Source organism: Falco punctatus, assembly GCF_963210335.1.
Source record: "Falco punctatus genome assembly, chromosome: 6".
In the NCBI taxonomy this organism is placed as follows: Eukaryota; Metazoa; Chordata; class Aves; order Falconiformes; family Falconidae; genus Falco; species Falco punctatus.
Genome location: NC_137585.1, coordinates 73,029,840 through 73,054,272, shown reverse-complemented (window position 1 = coordinate 73,054,272; position 24,433 = coordinate 73,029,840). Strand labels below are relative to the sequence as shown.

General features: G+C 35.6%; 1 protein-coding gene across 13 annotated transcripts in view; it reads right to left on the bottom strand.

Annotated features, from left to right (window-relative positions):
• CACNA2D1 (calcium voltage-gated channel auxiliary subunit alpha2delta 1) overlaps positions 1–24,433 on the bottom strand; it is a 434,287-nt gene that overhangs the window by 160,140 nt on the left and 249,714 nt on the right. For all 13 annotated transcript variants that reach the window (XM_080392375.1, XM_080392376.1, XM_080392369.1 and 10 more), the window contains exon 6: positions 20,941–21,070. In XM_080392375.1, the coding sequence (XP_080248501.1) occupies positions 20,941–21,070 (130 nt within the window). The remainder of the gene's footprint in view (positions 1–20,940; positions 21,071–24,433) is intronic.

Sequence of the window (24,433 nt, the reverse complement as noted above, 5' to 3'; positions counted from 1 at the left end):
TCAAAAGGGAGAGCAAACAATGCAGTTGCTTGGCATAGGGAAGAAGATATTTGGGTATGATCGATGTTTCAAAGGCTATTAAGTCAAAATAAAAATAAAAGCTGGCAAATATACCACAACTGAAGTCTTCCTTTCTGCTAGTAACCCTATTTCCAACAGCAACTATTTTTTTTTCTCTTTTCAGAAACCCATGGATACAGATTCTTAGCTATTGTAAAAGAGGATGCAGAAACTGAAATTACAACACTGAATAGAGGTAAAATCTGCCTGAAACATCTCTTAGAAAGTGCATCTTCCAACAGTTCAAAAAAATTGGAAGAAGAAAGGTCCAGATGTACTTCAGTAGTAGTGCCACTGCACAAGACATGCAAGCTAACACAGTCATTGATGTTCAAAGATGATGCTTGTACCAGAAGTAGAGCTGGTGAGTACATCTACAGGGATTACACACACACAAAAAAACCCCACCAAAACCAACCAAAAAAAAACCCCACACAAACAAGAAAAAAAAACCCACACAAAACAAAACACCGAAGACAGAGGGAGGTTTAAAGCAATTTCACTTTTTTAGTCTAGCAAGATGTATAGGAGTAGGAGAAGGGACTGCTGGTCATAAATATATCAGGGTAAAGAAAGTTCCTTATTGCATGGCACCAGCTTATATCCTGGACTTTTTTTCCTTTGAAATACTTATAGTCCAAGTTAAATGTACTTCACTGAACTCTATGTTAATTATAGTTTAACTAGACTATTTCTTAAAGTTTTTCTGCAACATATGCTGTCACACTGTGCAGTTTACCAGCTGTGTTGACACTATAGTTTCAACAGTCCAATATGTAAACCCTTCCTGCTTCTCTTCAAAGCTAATAGCAGAGAGCACTTTTCAACACAACAGCTAATAAATCCCCACGTGTTAGAAAACCAACCATAATATGTATTTCTAATTATTGCATAGTGACCACACAGTCTACGTATGACCCAAAGGAATCATTTACATTTGCAATTACATCTTATTCTTGACAAAAAATGTTACAAATACATGGAGCTGTCACAGTTGTGGCACACACTTTATTTGCAAGAAAAAAATCATGATGTTTTAAACTCTGACAAAGAAGTTCAATATGCATCACAACAGCAAGAGGCATTCATCAAGTCAGAAATGCAAGTGCTGTGGGAAACAGGCAGAGCCTGACCTCATTAACTGAGATGTGGCGTTGGGCTGCTGTGACTAACTGTATCTCAACCTGCACAGGATCATTACAGTAATCCAGCCTGATGCACTGAAACTCAGGAATAAAACACCTCAACTTGAACAAAGCAGCTGCACTGAACAAGTAGGCAATCACCTCAAAGATCCTGAAACCGTTCTAAACTTCAGAACGCTCTAAACTTCAGAAGATGTAAAAAAATAATGTTACTACTACTAAATACACCCAAATTAAGGGTTTTGGGGTTGGGAAAGGAGTTCTGTGTTTTTCTGAGATAAATAAACCCTCAAATTTTAAGGGGGTATTATGACTTCTAAGTTTTTATTTAAAAAAAAAAAAATGGAATTTGATTTTTTAAAAGGTTTGTGTTAACAATATATAATGCTTTATACTTCACAAGTTTTTTAGGGCTCCTCCCAACTGTCTCAGAGCTTTCTCCTTATATTAGTTGCATCATGAACAGGTTTTGGACTTTATTTGTTGTTGTTCGGCTTTTGGCATAATCACCCTAAGCATCATCTCCAGAGGCCTGAAAATGAAGTCATCAAGACCAATCATCCTCTCAATGACATAGACATTCTCATTCAGTTTCTGGCAATGGAACTATGATACAAACTGTTATGATCAAAATTAAGCTTTTTCTAATCTGCTAAAATGGTGTAATTTAAAAGCAACCTCTTCCTTCCTTTTGAAAAACTAAACATCCCTATTCCTAAGAAGCACTCCATATAAATTGGTTCTCTCAAAAATATTATACCGATGACCAGAAACCAATAATACACTGAAATGAATTAATGTGCACCATGTAATAATCATGGAGGAAAAGTCTATGGCACTGGAAAACTGAATTTTCTCTCAAGTACATAATGAAAGATATTTTTAAATGTGGCATTCCCACCCTCAAAATAACAGAAGTATTCATTTGAAGGATTTAGGGAAAGAAATAAACATGATTCATAAACATGAATCTTCTCTTCATGATGAACAATATTGCTTAATTGGTATACACTAATATACATAGAGTATCGCCCATTCTAGAGTAAGATAGAAGTAAAGTGATAGTCTTAAATCACAATGTCAGATTTAAAGCTGCCCAGAATCAGGGTGTAACTTTTTCTAAAATATGAATATTGCTGGAGGGAACTTCTAACTCTATGCTGCCTTAGAAGGACTGTTCAAGTTTTGTTTTAATATTTAATGAGTTCTCTATGATATTTCAAAAGAATGACTAGAAAGAGACCATTATAGAAGTAGTCTCTCTTTTATGGATGACATGAAAGGGATACGGATAGTTAAATTAACAGTTAATCAGGGCTTCTGAGAGAATTTGACTAATGCATTTATCATTAACTTTACAAACATGTTCTTGCAAATCAATGACGGGGTTTTTTTCTTTTCTCTTTTAAAATAGGATTTTACTCCATTTTTTCACTCATCAAAGCAAAAGGTTCATGATATTTGTTGAGAACCCTTATACTGTGAAAAGAGAAGCCAGTATTCGATCCTTTTCTTTTTCTGTGAGAAATGTTCCTATTTTTCTCAAGTTATTCTTATGTAATTTAAATAATATTTTATAGCAGTTAAATGAAAAAAAATATTAATTTTCATGTTCTCAGATATAATCTATGACTGTATTTAAAGATACTCAAAAGTGATGGCATAGAAGTAGTGGATGCGGGAATGAATCACCTTATCTCTTAATGGATTTCATAAATTAACTAAAATCAGATTTTGTTTCTTCCCCTGTCTTTCTTCAGAAGCTCTATGAACACTAACTTCTCAGATAGATAACTATCTGAGATCAAAAGTGTTTCTGTGAGGCCAGATCTCAAAAAAACCCCAACAAAACACTAGGAGAGAAATACTTCAGAACCTGCCACATGATGAAAACAAACAGACTTCTGATACTTCAAATCCCATTACTAATTTAAAAAGCAGACAGAAATCCATACTCTTGAAGTGCATTTGAAGAATGCTTCCTGATGCATTGCTAAGTGACTGGGAGATTGACTATGTGCTTTTTACTTTGAAGGATGCAATTTCCCCACTTACTTATGCGGGTGCACAAAGTTTCTAATAGCTAGTCATAAATCCCGCTTTAAAAAGAGAAAAGGTATAATATGTTTTAACATAATAAACTCAAGCCAGACTTCAAAAATAAAGTCTTCTATTTGTCTTAATCATTTAAGTGCTACACAAAAATATGAAATGATTAACATACAAAAATGCACACAGTTGCATTTTCTATAAACCTGAATAAATTTATATAAACTAGTTCTTTAAAAATAGCACCAACAGTTTTGACTTGTGTACTGTATAGAATTTTAATTATCATTATGCTATCATAATGCTATCAGGGAATTATTAGAATAGAAAATTCTGAAAGTGAAATATTTCTTAGCTGAGTAGACATGAAATAAAATTCCAAAATCCAGCATAGAAGAGAACCACCCCAAAAGCTGTTTTATAGAAAACATTCTCTCTAACAAAGAAATATATGTATATGAAAGAGCCAGATCTTTTATTATACAATTACTCATTAAACATTTTGCACCACAGAAAGTCTCTCTCTGCTGCTGTTATAAGGAGTAAGGGAACCTTTAGCCTTTCGGGGCTCTGTGTTAAGCGGGTCTATAGGGCTTTACATGTATGTTGAGTAGGTAGAAGAGGGTGCCTCCACTTTTTCAAGATTAGATAAATTAACAAATTAATGAAAACATGTTATCTTCTACATCAAAAAGCTACATTGTTTCAGGAATATTAAAAAAAAAAAACACAACCAACCCAAAAAAACCTTTTTTCATAGTTGATGTCATAATTTTGCTCAAATTTCAAGTTGAATCTGATAATGGCTTATTACCAGCACAAAGAAGTTACAGTTTATGTGATGCACAACATGGTTTTATTGTCTCTGATTTACTTTCTCTTTGCTTCTGTTATGATCACAATCCTGTTACCGTATATCTTACCCTCCTATTTGCCTAATGGTGATGTTAAATTCCAATATTCTGATGCTGAACAAAACATGCAAAGAATTTGTCAGAGATCACAGAGAAAAACTACATGAACAAAAGAAGTTACTTGCTGGATTATATGTAAGGAATATATATTACTATATGCAAGCAATATATGATATATTACTTTTCTTATATTCCTTAGATTTTCAGAGCAGTTTACTATGTATTTATGTTTATTTATGTACTGTGTATTTTATCACACCTCAGTATGGCTGTTCCAAACAATCCAAGATACTCCAGGAAGTTACCAGTCTCTGTGGAACAGTACTACAAGCTTGATGCTGCTCTTTGCCTTTCTAAGCTCCTACAGAATAGGATCATTTCAAAGGGAAAGAAAAGCATAAAATACCTTCAAATAAATATTAGAACATGAAGAAAAATAATCTCATCATATCTAAAATGAAGCAATGGTGGTTTTGCTATAACATACAATAAATACTCTTGTTAAAGCACCAATAATAAGTGTTGATGAGATCAGGCGTACTAGAAAATCATAAAGAAACACATCTGTTTTGTTTAACATTTCCAGAGTGTGCATGTTCCCTGCATATCAAAGAAAACGAGAGAAGGGGAGGGAAGGAATAAAGGAAACAAGCACACTCCTTAAAAATAATAACTGTGGTTTTCTATTTCCTCTAAGTGTGGTCCATGTTTTGGACAACAAACCTGGTTTTGGAGCCAAACAGCTTTTAGCTATGTGAAGCTGCTAGAGCATGTAATTCATTCTGAACACAGCAGACTGCTTCAAAGAGGGGGAAATGCTAACCTCTGTATCAGTAATTTGCAGTAATAGAAAGCTGTTACTAAATCAATGTCTCATCTGGAAAATAAATGTTTCCATTTCACCTTGCACTCAAGCAAGTGGCAAGAGGCTATTACTCTGTGACTTTCTATTAGATCAGCACAACCTCAGACATCCATGTACAGCAAACACTGCCTGAAACAGTAAAGACTCTTTTCTGGGTTCATCCTCAAAAAAAACCCAGTGCAAAGAGATTTTTTGCAGGTGATCAAGACTTTTACCACAGTCATCTTTGCAACCTGTCAGCCTGGTAATCCATAGATAAATCAATATCCAATTTGTTTGAGACAATCTGGACAACTTCTGCTTTCCTAGAATTCTTAACCATGTAATTAAATCCCTATATTACAAATATTTAATCTAAGAACAGATGCCACCTAATTGCCAGATAACTTTTTGATTTCATGGCATGTTTTCACAAAATAAGGGGCAACAACTATCATCTTAAAGATAAACAAGAGATGCACAGTGACTCCTCAACATCATGCAGCTTGTTGAGGGCAGACAGGTAATTCAGATGCAGATTTCTCAAGGACTGTTAGGGAGGTTTAAGTTTAAAAAGAAAACAAACAACAAAACAAAACCTCAGAGAAATAACTCAAACTCTGAAAAACTTTCCCAGTTCTTTTCCTTTTTCAAAACCAGAACACAGAGAACAAGCTAAAGCGAATAAAGTAGTACAGAATTGGAGTCAGCCTTTTAATTGTTGTATAATACAATTAATTAGACAGAAAATACTACTAATTTAATTCAAGAAAAATTAATCAATTATTTTCCATGGATACACTGTTGGGAGAATGAGTTCCAAGACCCCTGGAATTTGAGGTGTCAGGCTTTCATAATGGAGCTGTAAGGTAGGAAGACCCATACAGCTGAGCTCCACAGGAAAGCAATTTTCAAAATAGCAAGTCTGAAGTAAGCTGTCAGGTTTCTGAACTCCCTGACTTTAAACTTATGTCAAATATCAGTATGGAACTCCTTTTATAATCAGATACTACTAATATTAAATGGATTCAAAGAAGATTGTAAAAAGATGTCTCATAGAGGAGACTGTCACTCATAAATTGTCTCTGAGAAACATTTTACCGAGATGTGAACAGTATTTGTATACAAATATTCATAACTCATAACATACTCTAAAGAATGCAGAGAAATTACAAGATACAGTAAGCAGAATAGAATATATTGACACAGCATTTTTTATGCTTAATGCCTAAATGCAACCAGTCACATCTATTTTATACTACAGGAATACTGAAAGCTGTTGTTTGATCTGTTATAGTTATAAAGAGCTTTTGTTCCTTTGTTCAGGTAACATTGCCCAGGGAACAATAAAGCTGTGACATGTACCTAAACCTGTGTCCCCTGAGCTGCATGTAGCTGCTATTAGTTGAAGTGACTGAGTGTTCTCCCTCTCCATGCTTGCCAGGGGGTTACCCAGGGCTTGGGCTGGTGCTATGTTCAAACACAGAACAGCTGAGATTGGAAGGGACCTCTAAGACTACCTAGTCCAAGCTTCTGCTCAAGAAGGGACAGCTAGGGCAGCTTGTCCAGGATTGTGTCCGAATGTGTTTTGAAACCTCCAAGGATGGAGAGTCCAAAACTGGCAGCTTGTCCAGGATTGTGTCCAGATGTGTTTTGAATATCTCCAAGGATGGAGAGTCCAAAATCTCTCAAAGCAACCCATGGCAGTGATTGACAACACTCACACTGAAGTTTTTTTGTCTGTTGAGATAGAATTTAATGTATTTTAATTTATACCCTTTGCCTCTTGTCTTGCCACTAGGCCCTACTGAGAAGAGTCTGGCTCCATCTTCTTGAGTCCTTCTCAGCTGGTAATTATACCGATGGACAAAATCCCCTTGAGCCTTCTCATCTCCAGGCTGAACTACCCCAGCTCTCTCAGCCTCTCCTTATCTGAAATATATCTGCTTAAGACCCTTAACAATCTTTGTGGCCCTGCTCTGTACTCAGTCCAATATGTCCACGTCTTTCTTGTACTGGGGTGTCCAGAACTGGACACAGTACTCAAGGTGTGGCCTCACCAGTGCTAAGGACCTCCAGATTCTTCTCAGCAAAGCTGCTTCGTAACCAACCAGTCAGCCTCCAGCGTGGACTGGTGTCTGGGTTATTCCTACCCAGATGCAAAATTTTGCATTTCCCCTTTTTCTATTTTCAGGAGGTTCCTGTCAGGCCATTTCTCCAGCCTGTTGAGATCCCTCTGAATGGTGACACAACTCTCTGATGTATAAGCCTCTCTTCCCATTAAATTCCTGACTGTGGGAGAGAGCGACCCATTCGCAACATCACTAATTCAGTTCTGCCCTATGCAGTAATAAGTACCTGCCATCTCCCACTTGTGATTTTTTCCTGGGGCACTCTTTCTTGATTATCCAGGCATATCCAGTACATTGCGACTTTTGGACACATGAAGAACTTCTCTATAGATCTACAAGGGCTTGCACCTCGCTACCTATTCACTATTGTAATGCTCTTCACACAAATGCTTCTTTAATATCTCAAAGAGATATGGATGATGTTTGGGATAAAAGAGACTTAAATTCTGTGACCCACACAGTTGCTTGGAACATTTGGCTCTTCAGTATTATTGAATCTTAGTCTTACCACACAAGCCCCAGCAACAACTTTTTTAGAAATACATGCTTGAAATTAAACTTTGCCCACTTTTGACATCAAAACATTCCATATTAATTTCAAATAACTTATTTTATATAGAATCAAAACTTTTTGTGAAAGTATAGTCTGTACACTGTAATCTTCCTACAAGACAGAAAAAAAGCTAGGCACCATCCAAAATGCTATTACTCTCAGAGAACTGACTAAGAGCATGCAGATATTATATCAAAGTAACTGCAATGTTATTTTAACGACTATTTTAGTATTTTTTATTTTTTCTGCTCTATTTTAACTACAAATGTGACTATCTTAAAGTTCTCAGTATATCAAATGATCATTGGAAAAGTAGAAAATATGTTAATATGAAAATATTAGCATCTTTTTATTATTTAAATGCTTCAGTTGAAATCCTAGTCCAACTGAAATCAATACACTGGGTTCCAACAAGATAAAGGGACTTTGAGCTAATTGATAATCTTACTGTATCGACATCTTTAGGTTTCTTTACAAAATTAGACTTAATGTTACACCCATGTTAAGATAAACTATTCACTTGACCTGCAGTTACCGATGAGCAAAATACTGTCAAAATCCAAATTTAGATCAAGCCAAAAATACTGTGTAAGAAGGCAAGGAAGCATGTCACTTGATTAGGAAGTTGAAAAAACAGTAAAGATGTGCTACAAGTCTTGCAAGATATGCAACAATCTGAGAGATTTAGTGTGATATAGTGACATCAGATTTGCAGATGAGGACCCTGCAAGACTGATATTTGATGCTACTTTTTTAATTTATTTTCATTGCGTCTGTGAATGCATTACACTAAAATGTATAGGTAATCTATACATCTAAATTTTAATTAAAGTTATTGTTTAAATATGACTTGTAGTTATTAAATAATAAACTATGTTTTCAAGAATTTGTGTAGAAATCTAGTGCTACTTTATAACTAACAATGATAGACATAACTTTCTAATGTGTTGATATTGTTACTTTGTAATTCAGTCACCACATAGTGATGTAAGAGTGTCACAGGCAGTACCACAGACAGTATTTCTCTGCATAATTATTAAATGCAAAAAAACATAGCCACAAAGAAATTCTGGCAAACATCATTGGTATCAAAGACTGCTGATGTCAGACTGATATACCATTTACATCCAAACAAGTGACTGGCTCTTTTCTGAGAAATAACACGACACAATTCTCCTAGCGACTGTATTTCAGTGTTACAGTATCAGAAATATCAGTCACAGGGACAACTGCGCTGTGTCTCCTGGGTCTGATTCATCACTAAATCATTTCTACATTACGTATGTATCATTCAGATATAATAAGTTTGGAGTACCTTCATTTAGAGAAGCAGAAGGCAAAAACCTATGTCTTCTGAACTACAGGGAGCAAAACTCAGAGACAAATGTAGACGTACTTTTATTTGGACCCCTGGCAAATTAGCAACAAAACCGACAATATTTAATATTCAGTACATTGTCCAACAAGCTGAGCACTCCTCTTCAGATTCAACAAAATGACACTGATGCAATGTAAAAAAAAAAAAGCACATTTGTTGCGTCCAGGTTGACTGTGCAGAAACTTCATTTAGGTGCACAGTAAAATGCTCATTCCTGAGATTTGTATTTCAAATAAAACAACAGCCCAATCAAGGCTTCTCTCATCCCCAGAATAAAAATGACAAGGAAAGACCAAAGCAACATCATCTGGCACTGCGCACCCCACCAGCTAAGTAGCCCCTATGCTACTTCCTTCTTACTTCATTTATTTTCTACTGTCCCAAGAAAGTGTTTTAACTGTGAATGAGGCTAACATAATCCTATTCAGTAATTTTCTAACAAGGATTATCAATACTGCTCTTCCATAAAAAACACAGGAATATAAATAATCTGCAAACATCTGTTACTGGTATAGCATTGCCACAAAAATCTGTTTTCATCCTTCTGGGTATATGCAAAACAGAAGATACCAGCTGACACTACAGTCTCTTTGGACCTTCACGTAGTGAACCAGCACAATTGCAGGCATGTCGGGAAAGAAGTTCACATGGTAAAGTATCAATGTTTAAATCATAAGGCTCATAAGATGCACTTGCCTTTCTGCATTCTCAACCTTCATTACTTCTTCCTTTTTGCCAAGCTCTATATGATTTTTTTTTTTTAATTTGTTTTGAGTCATCTTGTCAGCCTGTTTTGGAATATTTTCTAATTAAGATTTCATTACCTTCTTTCCTTCATCTCTGAATGGTCTGTCACTTGCTATACCTATCAGGCTGAGCTACCCAAGTGCACTTTTGATTTTCAGCTGCCAACTGAGAAGGCCAAGGTCTAGATTTGTTGCCCCCACCCTGCCTTCCCATTCTTTTTCCTGTGGTCAGCAACTATTTATTCTTTTTCCACATCATAAAGTAAGGTGGTGACCTGAATGGGCCTGAATGTTTTCAAATGCTACTAGAAATAAATGGGTACCAAGGGCACGCAGCCCTTCACAGCAACAGGCCAAAAGGTTAAAAATTGTAAATAACTTACCATGAAATACTCTACAGAATGAACAGTTATACAGATAATTGTTTTAAAGAGTGGTGTGTCTAACTGTATATATATAAAAAAATCATTTAAATAAACAACTTGTAAGCTGAAGGATGACTTGCAATGAGATGCATGACCTTGTTTATTAGAGGTGACTAACATTATCATGTTGATTAATGGAAAAGACCTAGTCTCATTTTAAAATAGGTGCCTAGGTTAATTGGTTTTGTACAGGTTGAAAAATTGTGCATTTAATTGAAGGAGGTCTGCCAGGCAAGACCTGGCTCCAATAGAAAGAGCAGATAATGGTCTCAATGAAATGTCCTGTCTGAGCTTAGAAGTCCTGCTAAGAGACAGATATTTCAAGCACAAATGCACTTTAACACATACATAGCTTATTCAATTTCATCAACTAACTCAGAATGCAGCGTAAATCCATGTAAAAAATCTACTAGATAATGTTCAGGGGGTTTTCTCAGTACATTTGTTCATTGAAAATTATCCTAAGGAGACAAAACTGATACATATTTATACATAAAAGGACAGAAAGGAATATTGTTTTAAAATTGTTGGTATTTATTTTCAAAGATAAAATAACCAACTATTAAAGAAATTCAAAAAAGAAGACAAGAAGGGAGAGGGGACTCAAGGGGCAAAGGACACACTGAAGATGACAAGATGACAAGGCTGCAAGATGTCCATTATCTTAAGCAAAAGTATGACAAAAGATACTTGTTTATGCAATATTACCCAATAAGAATATAAACAATTACTAGAAATGCATTTAGAGAAAATAGAGAAATCCTAAAGGCAATATAGCAAGACAGAGGACAGACAACTGACGATAAACAGATGTTTGCTGAACCAGAGGATCAGAAGAATGAGCTGTGAATCATAGATGCCTAAAAGTTAACAAAACATGACTGAGGTAAAAGCAGAGGGTCATAGTGACTCCTGGGAGAGGAAGAGAGCTAAGGAATACAGAATCTTCACAGTGGACTGAGAAAAATATTCATAAACTACATGCAAGTGGGAAAAAAATGGAGGAAATGCAAACTCAAGCAGAAAAGAGGAAAAGGTGGCAAAGAAAACAGAACCCATGAAAAATGAGACTAAGCAGATAAAAAATGGAAAAGAGAGGACAAAATTTTCTTCAGAAAGAAAAAGACAGGAAGAATTTTAGATTTTTATCATAAGTAGAAAAAAAAAGATATTATGAGTGCAGATTTCTTGGTAGAATGCAATATGAAGTAATCCAAAGAACTGAAGTTTGCATCACATGCCAGTTAGCAAATATCCATATTTCAGGGTTAAAAAGATCTCAAAGGGAGTTACTGGCATGTGATTGTACAACTACAGCTCAGTTTCTCAGTGGTAACTGGCTGTCCACACGTGCTTAACCTGCAGTAAATGAGAATTAATTTTTATCTTCCCCATCAGCAAAAAAGAAAGGAAAAAAGGTGTGAAAAATCATGAAGATAAATGGTTATTTTATGAATAAGATTTGTGAGGTGCATTTTGGAATCTTCTGTTTAGGAAGAATACACACTAGAAGTTAAAACTGAGTTTGACTCAGTGTTGGACACCATTTTTAAATCAATACTTGCAGAATTGTAACAGAGCTAAATCACTTCTAGGGCAGAGCTTCATGCAAAAGTAGAGGGAAAGTAGATGGACAGACCACAGGCCAGGCAAGATGGAAAACCAATGAAACCAATGTGTTATCATAGATAGAAATAGCAATCTGAAAGGAACTAGCATCAGACAGATAAATAACTATATCCAATTTGGCATAAAACAACTTTTGACACAGAGAAGCAACTAAGATATTTGTATGCAAGACCATAAGAACATAGTAATCTAACCTGAATTCCAAAGTTACTGATGTAATATATTCAAATTATGCACAAAAGATAATGTAATGACTTGAAAGTAGTTCAATAGTACTATTTAAATATCTTTACACATATATATACACCTAGATAAATACACACATAAAGAAATCCCTACATTCAAAATATACTGTCCAGACTCCACAAGATACTACCCCCACCTCGAATAATGGGGGGTGGGGGAAATATCTGTGATTTATGTATTGCCAGAGAAAGACCTTGTTATTAAATTACACATTATTCCTTCCTAATAGTTATGACTGGAAATGAACTCATATGGCAGAAAGAAGGGGACCAACCAAATCAATGAGTCAGGTAGTGATAAATAAAGAACCAGTGGCCGTGTCCCTAAGTTACATTCCACATGTAACTTTTACCTTAAAGTAACCTTTAAGGGCTGTGATTTTGGACATACCCACAAAAAGCCATTCTCTAGGGATATCCAAACCCACATATGACTACATAATTGTTCCCAGTCTTTCCTTTCATTATCTGTCTTCCTCACTTCAAAACCAAAGCTAAGCATATAATTTGGGAAGGTGATGCTCCTTTAACAGTAATAACAACTACAATGCTGGATAATATGGTAATGCAGATGCTAAAATTATAGTAGAGAGATATATTCCCATCCATTCATCCACTGTTGCAGTGTCTTAGTAAACACCACAGCTAAATTTATCAATAGGGATATTTCAAATAGTATCCATATTTATTATCTTTCCTTTTTTAATGTATTATTCACCATGGTTAGTATTTTTCAGAACTAAATACTTTGAATCTTAAATTTTATCTCCTGCATATCTATAACAGCTTTATGTCATTTTGTTCTGAAAGAATCAAATGAATTAAATGTTTTTAGAGTTTGGGATTATAAGGATTTATCATGTAAGTCTAGTAAAGTCCAATAAACCAGGGATATAATTTTTAACTCATAGCTAGGCTGCCATCAACAGAGCAAAATTTGCAGCTATAGTATCACAGGTTGGAAATACAAAACTTCTGAAATGTGAGGACAAACTATTTAGTAAAGAGTTTTACAAATTTAAACATTTTTTATACTGCAAAGCTGAAAACTGGATTTCTTTCCAGGAGAAAATCTTTCAGCACTATGTTGATAATAAGTGTATTAAACTGTTTCAATATTAAGACCAAAACAAACCACCAAGACATTTCTAAAAATCTTAATGAGCAGAGAGATGGTTCTATAGGAAATATTTCACACTTCCAGAACAAAAAAAAGAAAATCACAGTACAAAGATACTATTTTTAGTTTTCTTCCTCATAGATACAAACTCTTCTTATTCTAATATATTATTTCTGTATGTATAGAAGTTTTATCTATGCATGCATCAAGGCACTTAGTAATGTATTTTTGTTATTTTATGCATCTTACAATATATTACTGAGTTTAAAACATCTTGTCCTCATCCTTAAGGATATGTACAAGTTTGCGCTATGCATGTGCACGTTCAGCCCAGACACCACCAGTGGATACTGCAGGGACACTGGGGTAGAGGCAGACATTGCCTGCACAGTCACTTTAGCTCTTCTACAGCTCTGCACAGGGTCACAGAGGGTGACCACAGCTCAGAGCATAGTTGGCAGCTTGTGTGAGAACAGAGAAAGAACAAAAAAGGTGGTAGGCCAGAGTTCTTCCCTTCTCCTCTCCTTCCTCTTTCCTTACCTCACATCTCAGAATACTGAAAATAACTGAGTGTAAAAAAGGAAGGGAAACTTGTTTGAGAAGAGAGGAAAAAAGAATTGACAGGCACTCGGAGTAACCAAGGAACACTCCCAAAACCCTCACACTTCCATTTGAAGCAGGTTTTAAGCTCCTTTATACAGAAATCTTTTTATTGTTTTCCCATGAAATGCTTCACACAAATTGGTATTTTCTTGTACGACATTAATTACTTCAAGCAATTTAGCACATTTTTCCTAGTAGTCAACTCATCATATCTACTTGGCATACTGAAAAACATTTAAACCTTTATTTTCATTTTGAGTTTGCAAATGTAACAAATATTTCTTCCCACACTCCCTCATATTTGTCTGGAAACATTTTTGAAAAAGTGATTATACAGAAATTCCTATAAATCCTAAAAGACTTATATGTGCTGTGAATTTACACTGATAGAAAACTTGAGTAACTTTCTGATGCTCTTCCCTTACTGCAGAGCAGGTTTGAGAACACAATCACCATCCCTGGCATTGACAGAGGCTTTTAGGTGATGTAGCTGAACAAAGGATTGAAGTGGCTTTTCCCCTTCCATGAGGACTAATTTAAGGCTTGGACAATGCATACACCCCATATCAACCTATTTTGCAGAGCTAAGCCAAGTCTGTAACATAAAGAATCCTTGCATTGGCTTCCTTATAGGAATTCCACCCCCCAGCATCAATCAGTATTTCAAGATCTTTGTTAACATTGTCATCTTCTTCTTTAACATGTCCACTAATAAAGATCTACCAATATTCAGTGTTCTGCTTTGCAGTTTGCATTGCAAAATGCAAATGCCACCATTAGCTATTTTTACCAGAAGATTGCCAATATTACTGTACAGCCAACTTTCCCCTCTTGGTACAAGAGGATTCAACACTAATTGTTATTCCAAGCTGTGCATTAGAGAGAAAATATTGCAGAAGGAATGGAAAGGAATCTGAGAGCAGCAGTAATCATCTGGCCTCCAGAACATATTTTGGCAGTTTGCACAACTTAAACATTTATTCAGTCAAGCAGCCTAACAGATGCTGGAATCTCAGGACCTGCTATGATGTCCAAAATAACACTGGATACACAACACATTTGATATTCAAGAAATCTGTAGTGAAAGGCAACTATGCTGCATGATAATCAGCCTTGTTGAACCTCCTACAACTGGCCTCAGCCCATTGCTCCAGTCTGTCCAGACCCCTCTGCAGAGCCTCCTGCCTTCCAGCAGATCAACACTTTCCCCAGCTCCGTGTCACCTGCAAACTGACTGAAGGTGCACTCGATCTCCTTGCCCAGATCATCAATAAAGACACCAGACAGGGCTGGCCCCAGCACAGAGCCCTGGGGAACACCATTTGTGACTGGCCACCAGCAGGATGTAACTCCATTCCCCACCACTCTTTGGGCTCTGCTGTTCAGCCAGCTTTTAACCCAGCTAATAGATACCAAATAAGAAATAAAATCCCTCATATTGCTTTTAAATGGCAAACCCTTGATTAATTTCAAATAAACTTCTCTAAGTTTAGAGTTATAATATTACAAAAGACACACTTTCAGTAGAAATTAATGTTTAGAAAACTTCATCTCTATGAAATTCTATGGTATTTAAGTTCCAAATTTACTTCTGAAAATGGGAATTCTGCTATTTTATTTTTACAGAAACATTTGAAAATTGAACTCAAAATTATTAAGGTAAGACAAAGTCTGGAAGAGTACCTAGAATTACAACATAAATACATTTTATTTCAGATGTGCCGCTACTTCTTTTCATATTAAGAACATTATGTTACATTTAATGATATGTTAGTCTTGTATAAACTTTCCAGGCCTACATATATTTGCAAATATTCAGATTGAGAATATGGTATTGTAATATTTTGGTGATGCATCATTATCAGGCAGATTACTTTAAATCTACATTGATAAATCCTACTACAACTGGTACCTTCAAAACAGCAAGCACCTAACCAATTTCTTGACAATTCTCCTTGTCTTTCAGGACAGCCAGCCTTTCCTTATCCTACCTTACGATCTTAAATTTTGATAATTTAAGACAAAAGTCATGCTAAACTAGGTGGCAGGCAAATACACTAGACCACCCATCCAATAAAACTAACGTAATCACAGCACCAAAATACAAGTACCTCCTCATGATGCAAGATACCGTTCAAGTTGTTTGGCCTCCTGAATTCTGACAGAAACAAACTTTTTCATCATGTTAGAAAAGCCATTTATTTTTGCTGCTTCTTTAAAAAGAACTTAATTCAGTGAGCTTCAGTAAGCCACTTGGGGGAAAAGAAAATCATAACTGTCAGAATATAAAAAGCAATACTAACCCTAGAGTTCTTTGCTTAAGCTTCTGCATCAGTGTTTTCCTTCCAGATTTAATATTGAACTAACCAGGCAGTACTTAGGGACTTAACAGCAACTAACATTTGCTTTATACTTACCCCAAGCCATAGTGTTTGGTATTTACAACAGGATGACACTGAAAATTCATTTAAAGGTCCACTTCACTCATTACATTGTTTTCACAAATAACTCACCAATTAAAATAATGGAAAATATTATTAAAAAAAATTAGAAGAAGCAGTCATCTCATATACCATCTGCATGAGACATACAGAGCAATATAATCCAATTTCTATTTCCAGATTTAGAAGGTATGAACACACACACAAAATCAGACTTGAAGCAATCATTTTTCAATCTCAGCTGTAGTAAAACTGCACAATTAGTTTATCCCTTAGAAGAAACCATGAGAAAAGCAGTTCTGAATACCTTGTTTCTCAGCTGTAACCAAAATATATCAATAACATTAATTTTAACATATTTCAAACAAAGCAATTTAATTAATAAAACTGTCTTGCCTGTCTGTTTTTGCAGTTTAAACTAAAAATATAAAAAACCCAAACATTAAAAAAACCAAAAAAAAATGTATTGTTCCTTTAGCCATTTAAGGAATGCTGATGTAGCATGCCAAAATATTTACACAACACTTTACTTATACCTTGATTCCTGAATAAATCTCATTTATTATCTACATGTAAGATCTTCCAAGAATAAACGACAGTGCACTTTTTCACGTTTTTGTTTGGAGTTGTTTGGGTTTTGTGGGTTTTTTTGAAAGGGAATATTCTTGCTGCCATAGTTTAATTTCCCAGCATTTCTAGTTTCTTCCCAAAGAATATTTTTTCTTTTCAAGCCTGTATACCTTTGAGATACCAAAGATATGCAGATATTGTTCAAGAGTACAAAAATTCTAGTTACACTGATAATATTCCAATGAAGATAAAGATCACTAGAGTATGAAAACAGAATTTTTCAAGTTATTCATAAATGTTTTGACTGCCCCCTAGTACTAAGCACGATTATGTCAAAATATCAATAACTGAATATTTCCATATATGATGTATTACTGCAGGTAAAATTGATGTCCACTAACAAACTTGCTATCAAAAAAATAATATACATCTTTGAAGATTTTAAAGAGCAGCAAAATTTTGACTGCCATCCCAATAAAAGGAGGGTATGAACAAAGAGTATGCATATTTAATGATTATTAAGCTAAAAGAACCATCAATTAATTGTAACTCTAGTTATGACTGTTTTAATGGGTTCTGAGCAGGGGAAGCCTTTTTTCTTGCTAGTAGTTGTCCAAACATATTTAAAGTGATGTCATCACGTTCAAGATGCATTACTGTGAACTTGACATTTTAATCAACTCTTCAATCCTAATCAAGTAGTGACATGTGGAAGCAGCATTTCAATTTCTGATTTAGAGGAAGTAAAGCAGGTGTAACTACACACACAAAAAAGCAATCCTTGTTTGTGTGCTTTGCTTAACACCTTTCATAAAACTGTAACACCAATACAGGCTGAAACCTAGAGCAACCATTGCAGCAGATGGTACATTATGCATCTCAAAAGCAAGGGCAATGTGTGATGGTATCCACTAGACAAATTAACCTCACTCGCCTTGTGCTGAGGATTTCCTCTTACTTGTAGCCCACAGTTCCCATATTCTGCTTAGGGATAAGCAGGTTACAGTTTTAACAGGGATTTAGAAATAAGATTTCTGTTATTACTAACAGGAGATGCATGACAAATTCCCAGTGCATGTGGCAGAAAGACAGCCTGAGGGTCTGTTCTGTTTTCCCCAGCAGGCTGATTTTATTTCAAAACCTAAATGAAACTCTTGAAAAATAGTGAATTGAAACCATGATTCGAGTCTATTTTATTGGGATTGCGTCTCCTGTGGTGGGACTGTAATCCTCAAACAGGTAAATAAATTAATTCCCTAGACTTTCCCCTTAGGTTTTGGCACCAGATAGAGGGAAAAGCAAGCATAATTTTTGTAATATTTCTTTCTGCAGTTAAATAAGCCACAAAGTAATAACCTGGCTATAGTGCATGGATATTTTGTAATGATGTACCATGCATTTCTATAGTGAAATAAAGGGGACTGCTTCCCAAGAAGCTCATCACTATATTTCTAAATAAGCAAATCACTACTATATATAGGAAGCCAAATAATATTATTTTATAGCACATACTAGTTTCTCAGGTTTAAATAGGTGGTGCACCACTGGAGAATTACTGGCTAAACAAGTTTCAAAGGGCTAAATAGGGAATGTATCCACACATTCAGAATTTCGTATGACAAATTCAATATTTGAATCATATTTTTAAAATCACAAATAATAACTGCAATAAAAATTAAACCTGAATAGGGAAGAAAGATTGTAACACATAACATATTGCTTAAGAGTCAGTGATTCTCAAATTCCCAGCTCCATACAGAAAAAAAAAAATCATTAACATGACGAAGTGTGATCAACAGATCCAAGTGAAAATCCAGATTTAGGAATGCATGTGGCTTTACCTGTAATTGTCCCTCTCCCCTAAAGACAGCAACCTGCTACTGTAAGAGGCAATTGAACAGAAAACCTATCACAAGGAAGCGTAGGCAAGTCATTGAAAGCCTGTTCTGTGAGATCCAGAAAGCAATTCTTTGTTTCTCTTGGCATCCTACAAGACATATACAATAAGGGAGGAAAAAATGAAATCTGCTTTCCAAGGTGTTATTCAGCCCCCAAAAAATTGGCTTCCAAGCAATAAAAGTTGTAAACTGTGTCTCATCCACTGTTTCTCAGAAGGATTTGTTGTAATATCTGTTTTGTAAATGTTCAGTATCGGACTGTGATGTAGACAGGGAATTGCAGATTTATTACAAACTATTTTCCAAGTGTACAGCTGTTCCCTGCTATAGTGGGCACAGAAACCTCTATCAAGAAATGACAGGTTAGCTCATGCGAACAAGAAGAAAAATGACAACAGTGCTCAAGATACTTTATCAGTCTTTCTAGGGTTATAAAAATTGCCTGAGAATAATATTGCTTGTGAAAAGAAAATTAAACTCTAGTTTTGGAAATCTGTTGGTGAATGACTACACGCCAGTTGATCACCTTGTCTCAGATGACACGTGAACTTTGTTACCGTAAATAAAACCCAGTGACAGTTTTGTGTTTATTGATATGAAATATGTGGGATTTAGGTATTCTCAGGCTGTTAACTCTGAAAACCAAGTTACCCAGCTACTCAACAAGGTGATTTTGCTAACACAGAATTAGTCTTCCTGGTCATTTTCTAGGTTTCCACATCTCTGGTAATTGACATGATAGCCAGACCCGAGGAATCATTAATTTCTCACGAACCACATATCTTGCACATGCAGTTACCTCTATCAAAAAATGTATGTTTCTGTCTGTTATTGTCATTTCATTAGATACTAAAGTTGTACCTTTCCTACGGAAGTTACAGCCTGTTTTTATTTTTAGGTTACTGTACCGTACAGTAACATTACCTAGCATGCATTTTTAAGGGAAGTAAGCATCCTTAGAAATACCATCTAAAACATTCAATTCAACACAACATTTTACATACTGTTATGATGACAATCTTATAGAAAAGTTCACATGGTGTTTACAAATATCCTAATAATTGGAGGTAGGTTATTATAACATTTTAACAGCGAAGTATCAATCCTCTTAAAACAAAACCAAAGGAAATGGCCTGTCTTTTCCCTGTAATCCTGCAATTAAGGTGCTCTTTACCACTTATTAAGCAAGAATCACAGAATAATCCTCTAGGTCTGTCAGTCAAGCACACCATATAAGATTACGAGCTACTATGATTCTTTCCCTCATCATACTGACATTTCCATTTTCATCCCTCTGTCATTTATATAAGCTGCACACAACTGTGGCCATGAATTTTAAAGACCTTAGGTCACATTAGGGTCTCTCTCTTCTTGATGAGATTTTGAAAGACAGGAAAGACTTGAAATTAGGACCCTAAATAAAATATAAAAACAATATGGATCTTATTTAATTTTCTTCCCTTTTTTAATAAAATGTGCAGCCATTTTAAATGCTGAAATGTCTTTTTATTGGATAATGATTTCTTCTTGATGACAAGCACAGAAAAGGGAAATTATTTTGATCTTGAAAGATAATTTAAATACTTAATTTTGAAATACAAACAAAGAATCCTCAACTGTATATGCATATATATATGTACTTTTTTACATTTTTGAAAGAATTTATTGAAATTCTCAGGTAGTCTGTTACTGCAATTCTAGAAACACACTGCATGCAATATAAGTACTACCATCTCACACAGCATGTGATTTGCCTGAACTGTATATGCTTTTGGGATACTCAGAAATGTTTTCATTACTTATCTCTGCCTGAGGAAAAAACCATGTAAAGAAGAGTACAGAATATAGAATTGTTGTACTAAATGAGAACACACCATAAAGAAAGAATGGATAAGAAAATTAGGATATGTTAAAGAGTTTTGTTTCACCTCCAGTTCCATTTCTGAAACTTAGATCCAATCCTAATGGATCTCTTTTAACTATGTGTCCTACTAATTCATAAGATTAATCATATGCCTAACACAACACATCTCCAAAGTACTATTGATAGAAGAAAAAAGACAATAACAGCAAATCGGTACTGAAAATGGAGAAGAAAATTCTTTTAGAGGTTGCTTGTTTTTAAGAATGGGGCATAAATAATAAGCTTAGCATTAAAATAAAATAACTTTCTTCAAATGCTACTTACAGCCTTCATAAATATCTGTTGGTATGTGGACAGCTGCATGCTGGTAAGACGTTTGCCGTCGGAAAACAGGATCTTCTTCAAATACTGGTCTGATTCTCTGGCTGCCAGATTCAGTGTCATTCTTTTCAGGCTTTTCAAAAGAAAGACATGTAAAGGGAAAAATATTACAAAGTATGCTAGCATTTGCCTCTATTTACATAAAAGACTCATAGCCTTTCTTCTGTAACTGTTTTGCATTTGTGTATTAACACACTCATCTGCTCCAGGTCCAGAAACATTTGTGTATACTTTAAGTTATAACTTATCCAATGCAACTTAGTGAAATGAAGAGCTGCAAAAGAAAAGTAACACCCTAACACCTTACACAACTGAATTTCCTAAGTGCATGAAATCTTTACACCCATAATACAAGACAAATACATCACCTTTTATTACTTATAATAATTTGTACTGAATCTTAAATATAGATGCTGTATCTCTCATTATTTCCTTCAGTAGATTATATAGTAAATCACAAATCTTGAAATGATACCACTAATACACATTTCATAAATATGGTTTTGAGAAACCGTGTGCACATCCAGACAAAGAAAGGAAATTAAGCCTTCTTAGGACTGCTGATTGAAACAGGTTTTGTTCATTTGCTTATTTTAATAATAAGTCTTGATGAAATCTCACGTACTCCCCTGGCTATAGCTGTCTGGGCAAAAAGGTCCCAAAATAACCAGGTGCTCACCACCACATGCCTGTCTTGGGTTCCCATCCTCTCTCACCTGTCTGCACCCCAGTTTCTTGATTCCTTCCAATTCACTTAGTCATTTGGACTGTTTTTTTTAAATTTTGAAAAGTGAAGGCTATTACTAACTAGCTACAAAAACTGCATGAAGTGTGGAAACCAAGGAGGTGGTAAAGACCAAAGGGGAGGTGGTAATGTCTTTAATTGGCTCAGCTGCAGCTGGAATAGGAGGCATGAACAGACTGCCACTTAAATCAATACTGAATCAACTATGATACCAAATGATTACTCAGGCCAGCAACTGTAAGTAATTATAAGCTATTTTTAATACTATAGTCACCAGTTTTTGAAAGTGTGCTATGCTTGAAAAATAGTGCTGACAAAGAAACACCTGCTTCTGTCAATCAAGCAGCGTGTGCTGAGGTTATTCTTTATACACTACCACTGTGTCTACTACCCCCTGTCAAAGTATAGACAGCTAAATTTTACCTTACCCACAAAGTAATCTAATTAAACCATTATGTTTCCTCATCTGCATCATCACAGGGTTACAAACAAATGTCATACTAAATGTAGGTTCAAATGTTGCCTGAAGTAAGCAGCAGTCTCAGATGGGGTTTGAGGAGGTGGTTTCTTTTGGAAACACGAAAGGCAGAACTCATCTAACCAGTGACATCCATTGATTTCAACAACATAGCAGTGTTGAGCTCATCACCCCAGGCTGCCTTCATAGTCAATGTAGAGAAATGGGCATTGTTAGAATGCAATTCATCTCATCTCAATTAGACACCTATTTTTTGCATAACATGAATCATGCCCTAGAAGAACTTCTTACTTTCCATTGACTATAAAGGTAGCCCTTGGGCATCTAGATATAGAAACCTGCAACACAGCTCTCTAGAATTGGGTGAGATGATCTCACAATACAAGTCTATTAAACCTGGAATTAAAAAAAGGTCAGTACTAGTTTTATGCAGCATAGCTACTATATCTTATGCCAAAAAGTTAAACTTGTTACCAGGTACTTAACCCCACTCTGGTGGATAAGACAAAAGGGAAAGCCTAACAGTACTCAAAGTAAGGGATGGTCTCTTTTCTTTAAGCAATCTGTTACTAGTTAAAGTCCAGGTATATTGTGGCATTAAGTAATCTAAATAAAATGTTATCTAAAAACATTATTTTCTTTGGAATACCTAGGATCACATGTTGCCTTTTATTTTCACGTGTACGGTATTATTTTCATTAACAGTTCTAGTGGACACAACAACCTCTGTTTCTGGAGGTTGCCAGAGGTCTTCTGGATATGTTACATTTGCATTTAGATGCTTCTAAGACAGTAACATTTCGGTTTTGTAATGTGAATTAGAAAAGCAGGAAATACTTGTACAATGCAGTTTGAAATACTTTGATTCAGTGTGCCACTCTCTTAAATCTGCCAGACAGTAAAATCACATATTGGGTCTGGCTGAGCCCGGTAGCAGACCTCATAGTGCTGTGCTTTCATTTGTAGCTAGAAAGGTGGTGCTAACACACCAGCGTTTTGGCTGCCGCTGAGCGGGGCTCCCACAGCATCAAGACTGCCTCTCCAAACCCCCTCACCAAAGGGCAGTAGGCTGGCGGTGGGCAAGAGGCTGGGAGGGGACACAGACAGTACAACTGACCCAAACTGAGCAAAGAGTTATTCCATACCATATGATGTCATGCTCAGCAATATAAGCTAGGAGAAAGGGAAAAGGGAGGGAGGGTATTTGCTTGTTATGGCATCTGTCTTCTGGAGCAATCACATGTACTGAGGTCTTGCTTCCCAGGAAGCAGCTGGACATTGCCTGCTGACGGGAAGTAGAGAAATAAATCTTTCCATTTTCCTGTGCTTCTGGGTGTGACCTTTGCTTTTTATTATAAAACTGCCATTATCTTGACCCATGAGTCTTTTTTCATCTTATTTTCTCCTTCCTGTTGTGCCAGGGAGGGGAGTGATAGAGTGGCTTGGTGAGCACCTGGCATTCAGCCAAGGTCAGTGCACCACAAACCATTATAACTTACTTTGAAGTGTGCAAACTGGAGCCAAGATCAGTAATAGTTTATGCATTCTATGATTTGAAATGACATGACATTATGATAGCTTCAGATAATGTAATTTGGCTCAATTTTAACATAGGTTTTTAGTGGGTTTGGGGTTTTTTTGTTTTGTTTTGGTTTTTTTTGTTTTTTCTACTTAATCACACAGGATTTTTTCACCTCCAGAACTGGAATGCTATACATTAAGCAAATTCTGGAGTTCTTTTCGTAAGTTACCTTTTGGCTTCATGCTGCTCAAAATAATGAGTTTGTCTAATTCTGGAAATGCAATCTCAACAATCCTTCACGTGAGAATATTTCTCCCTTGCTTGAAAGCCATTTGATTTAGAAAAACCCTAACACTCTTGTTCCTGAAATTAGTACCAATGACTACAAATTCTCAATGCTTTCATAGAACACCTCAGAAAACAACCTGGGACCATCAAGCCACATTATTACAATAAAACACCAGAATGAGTGGGTGTTGAAAGATTTCTCCAAGTAATTTTCCACAAGAAATATTTGGAAGTGAGCAGAGATGCTAAAAGGGAAAGGGGGTGAACCCAAAGGACCAATCTAGCAGGTCTTCCACAGAAGTTTTCATGCTGCAGTATATTTAGATTTTTTGATTGAAATTCCTGAAGCATCCGAACATAAAGTTATCATGTTTCTTCTTGGTATTTCAATTTCATTCCAAGT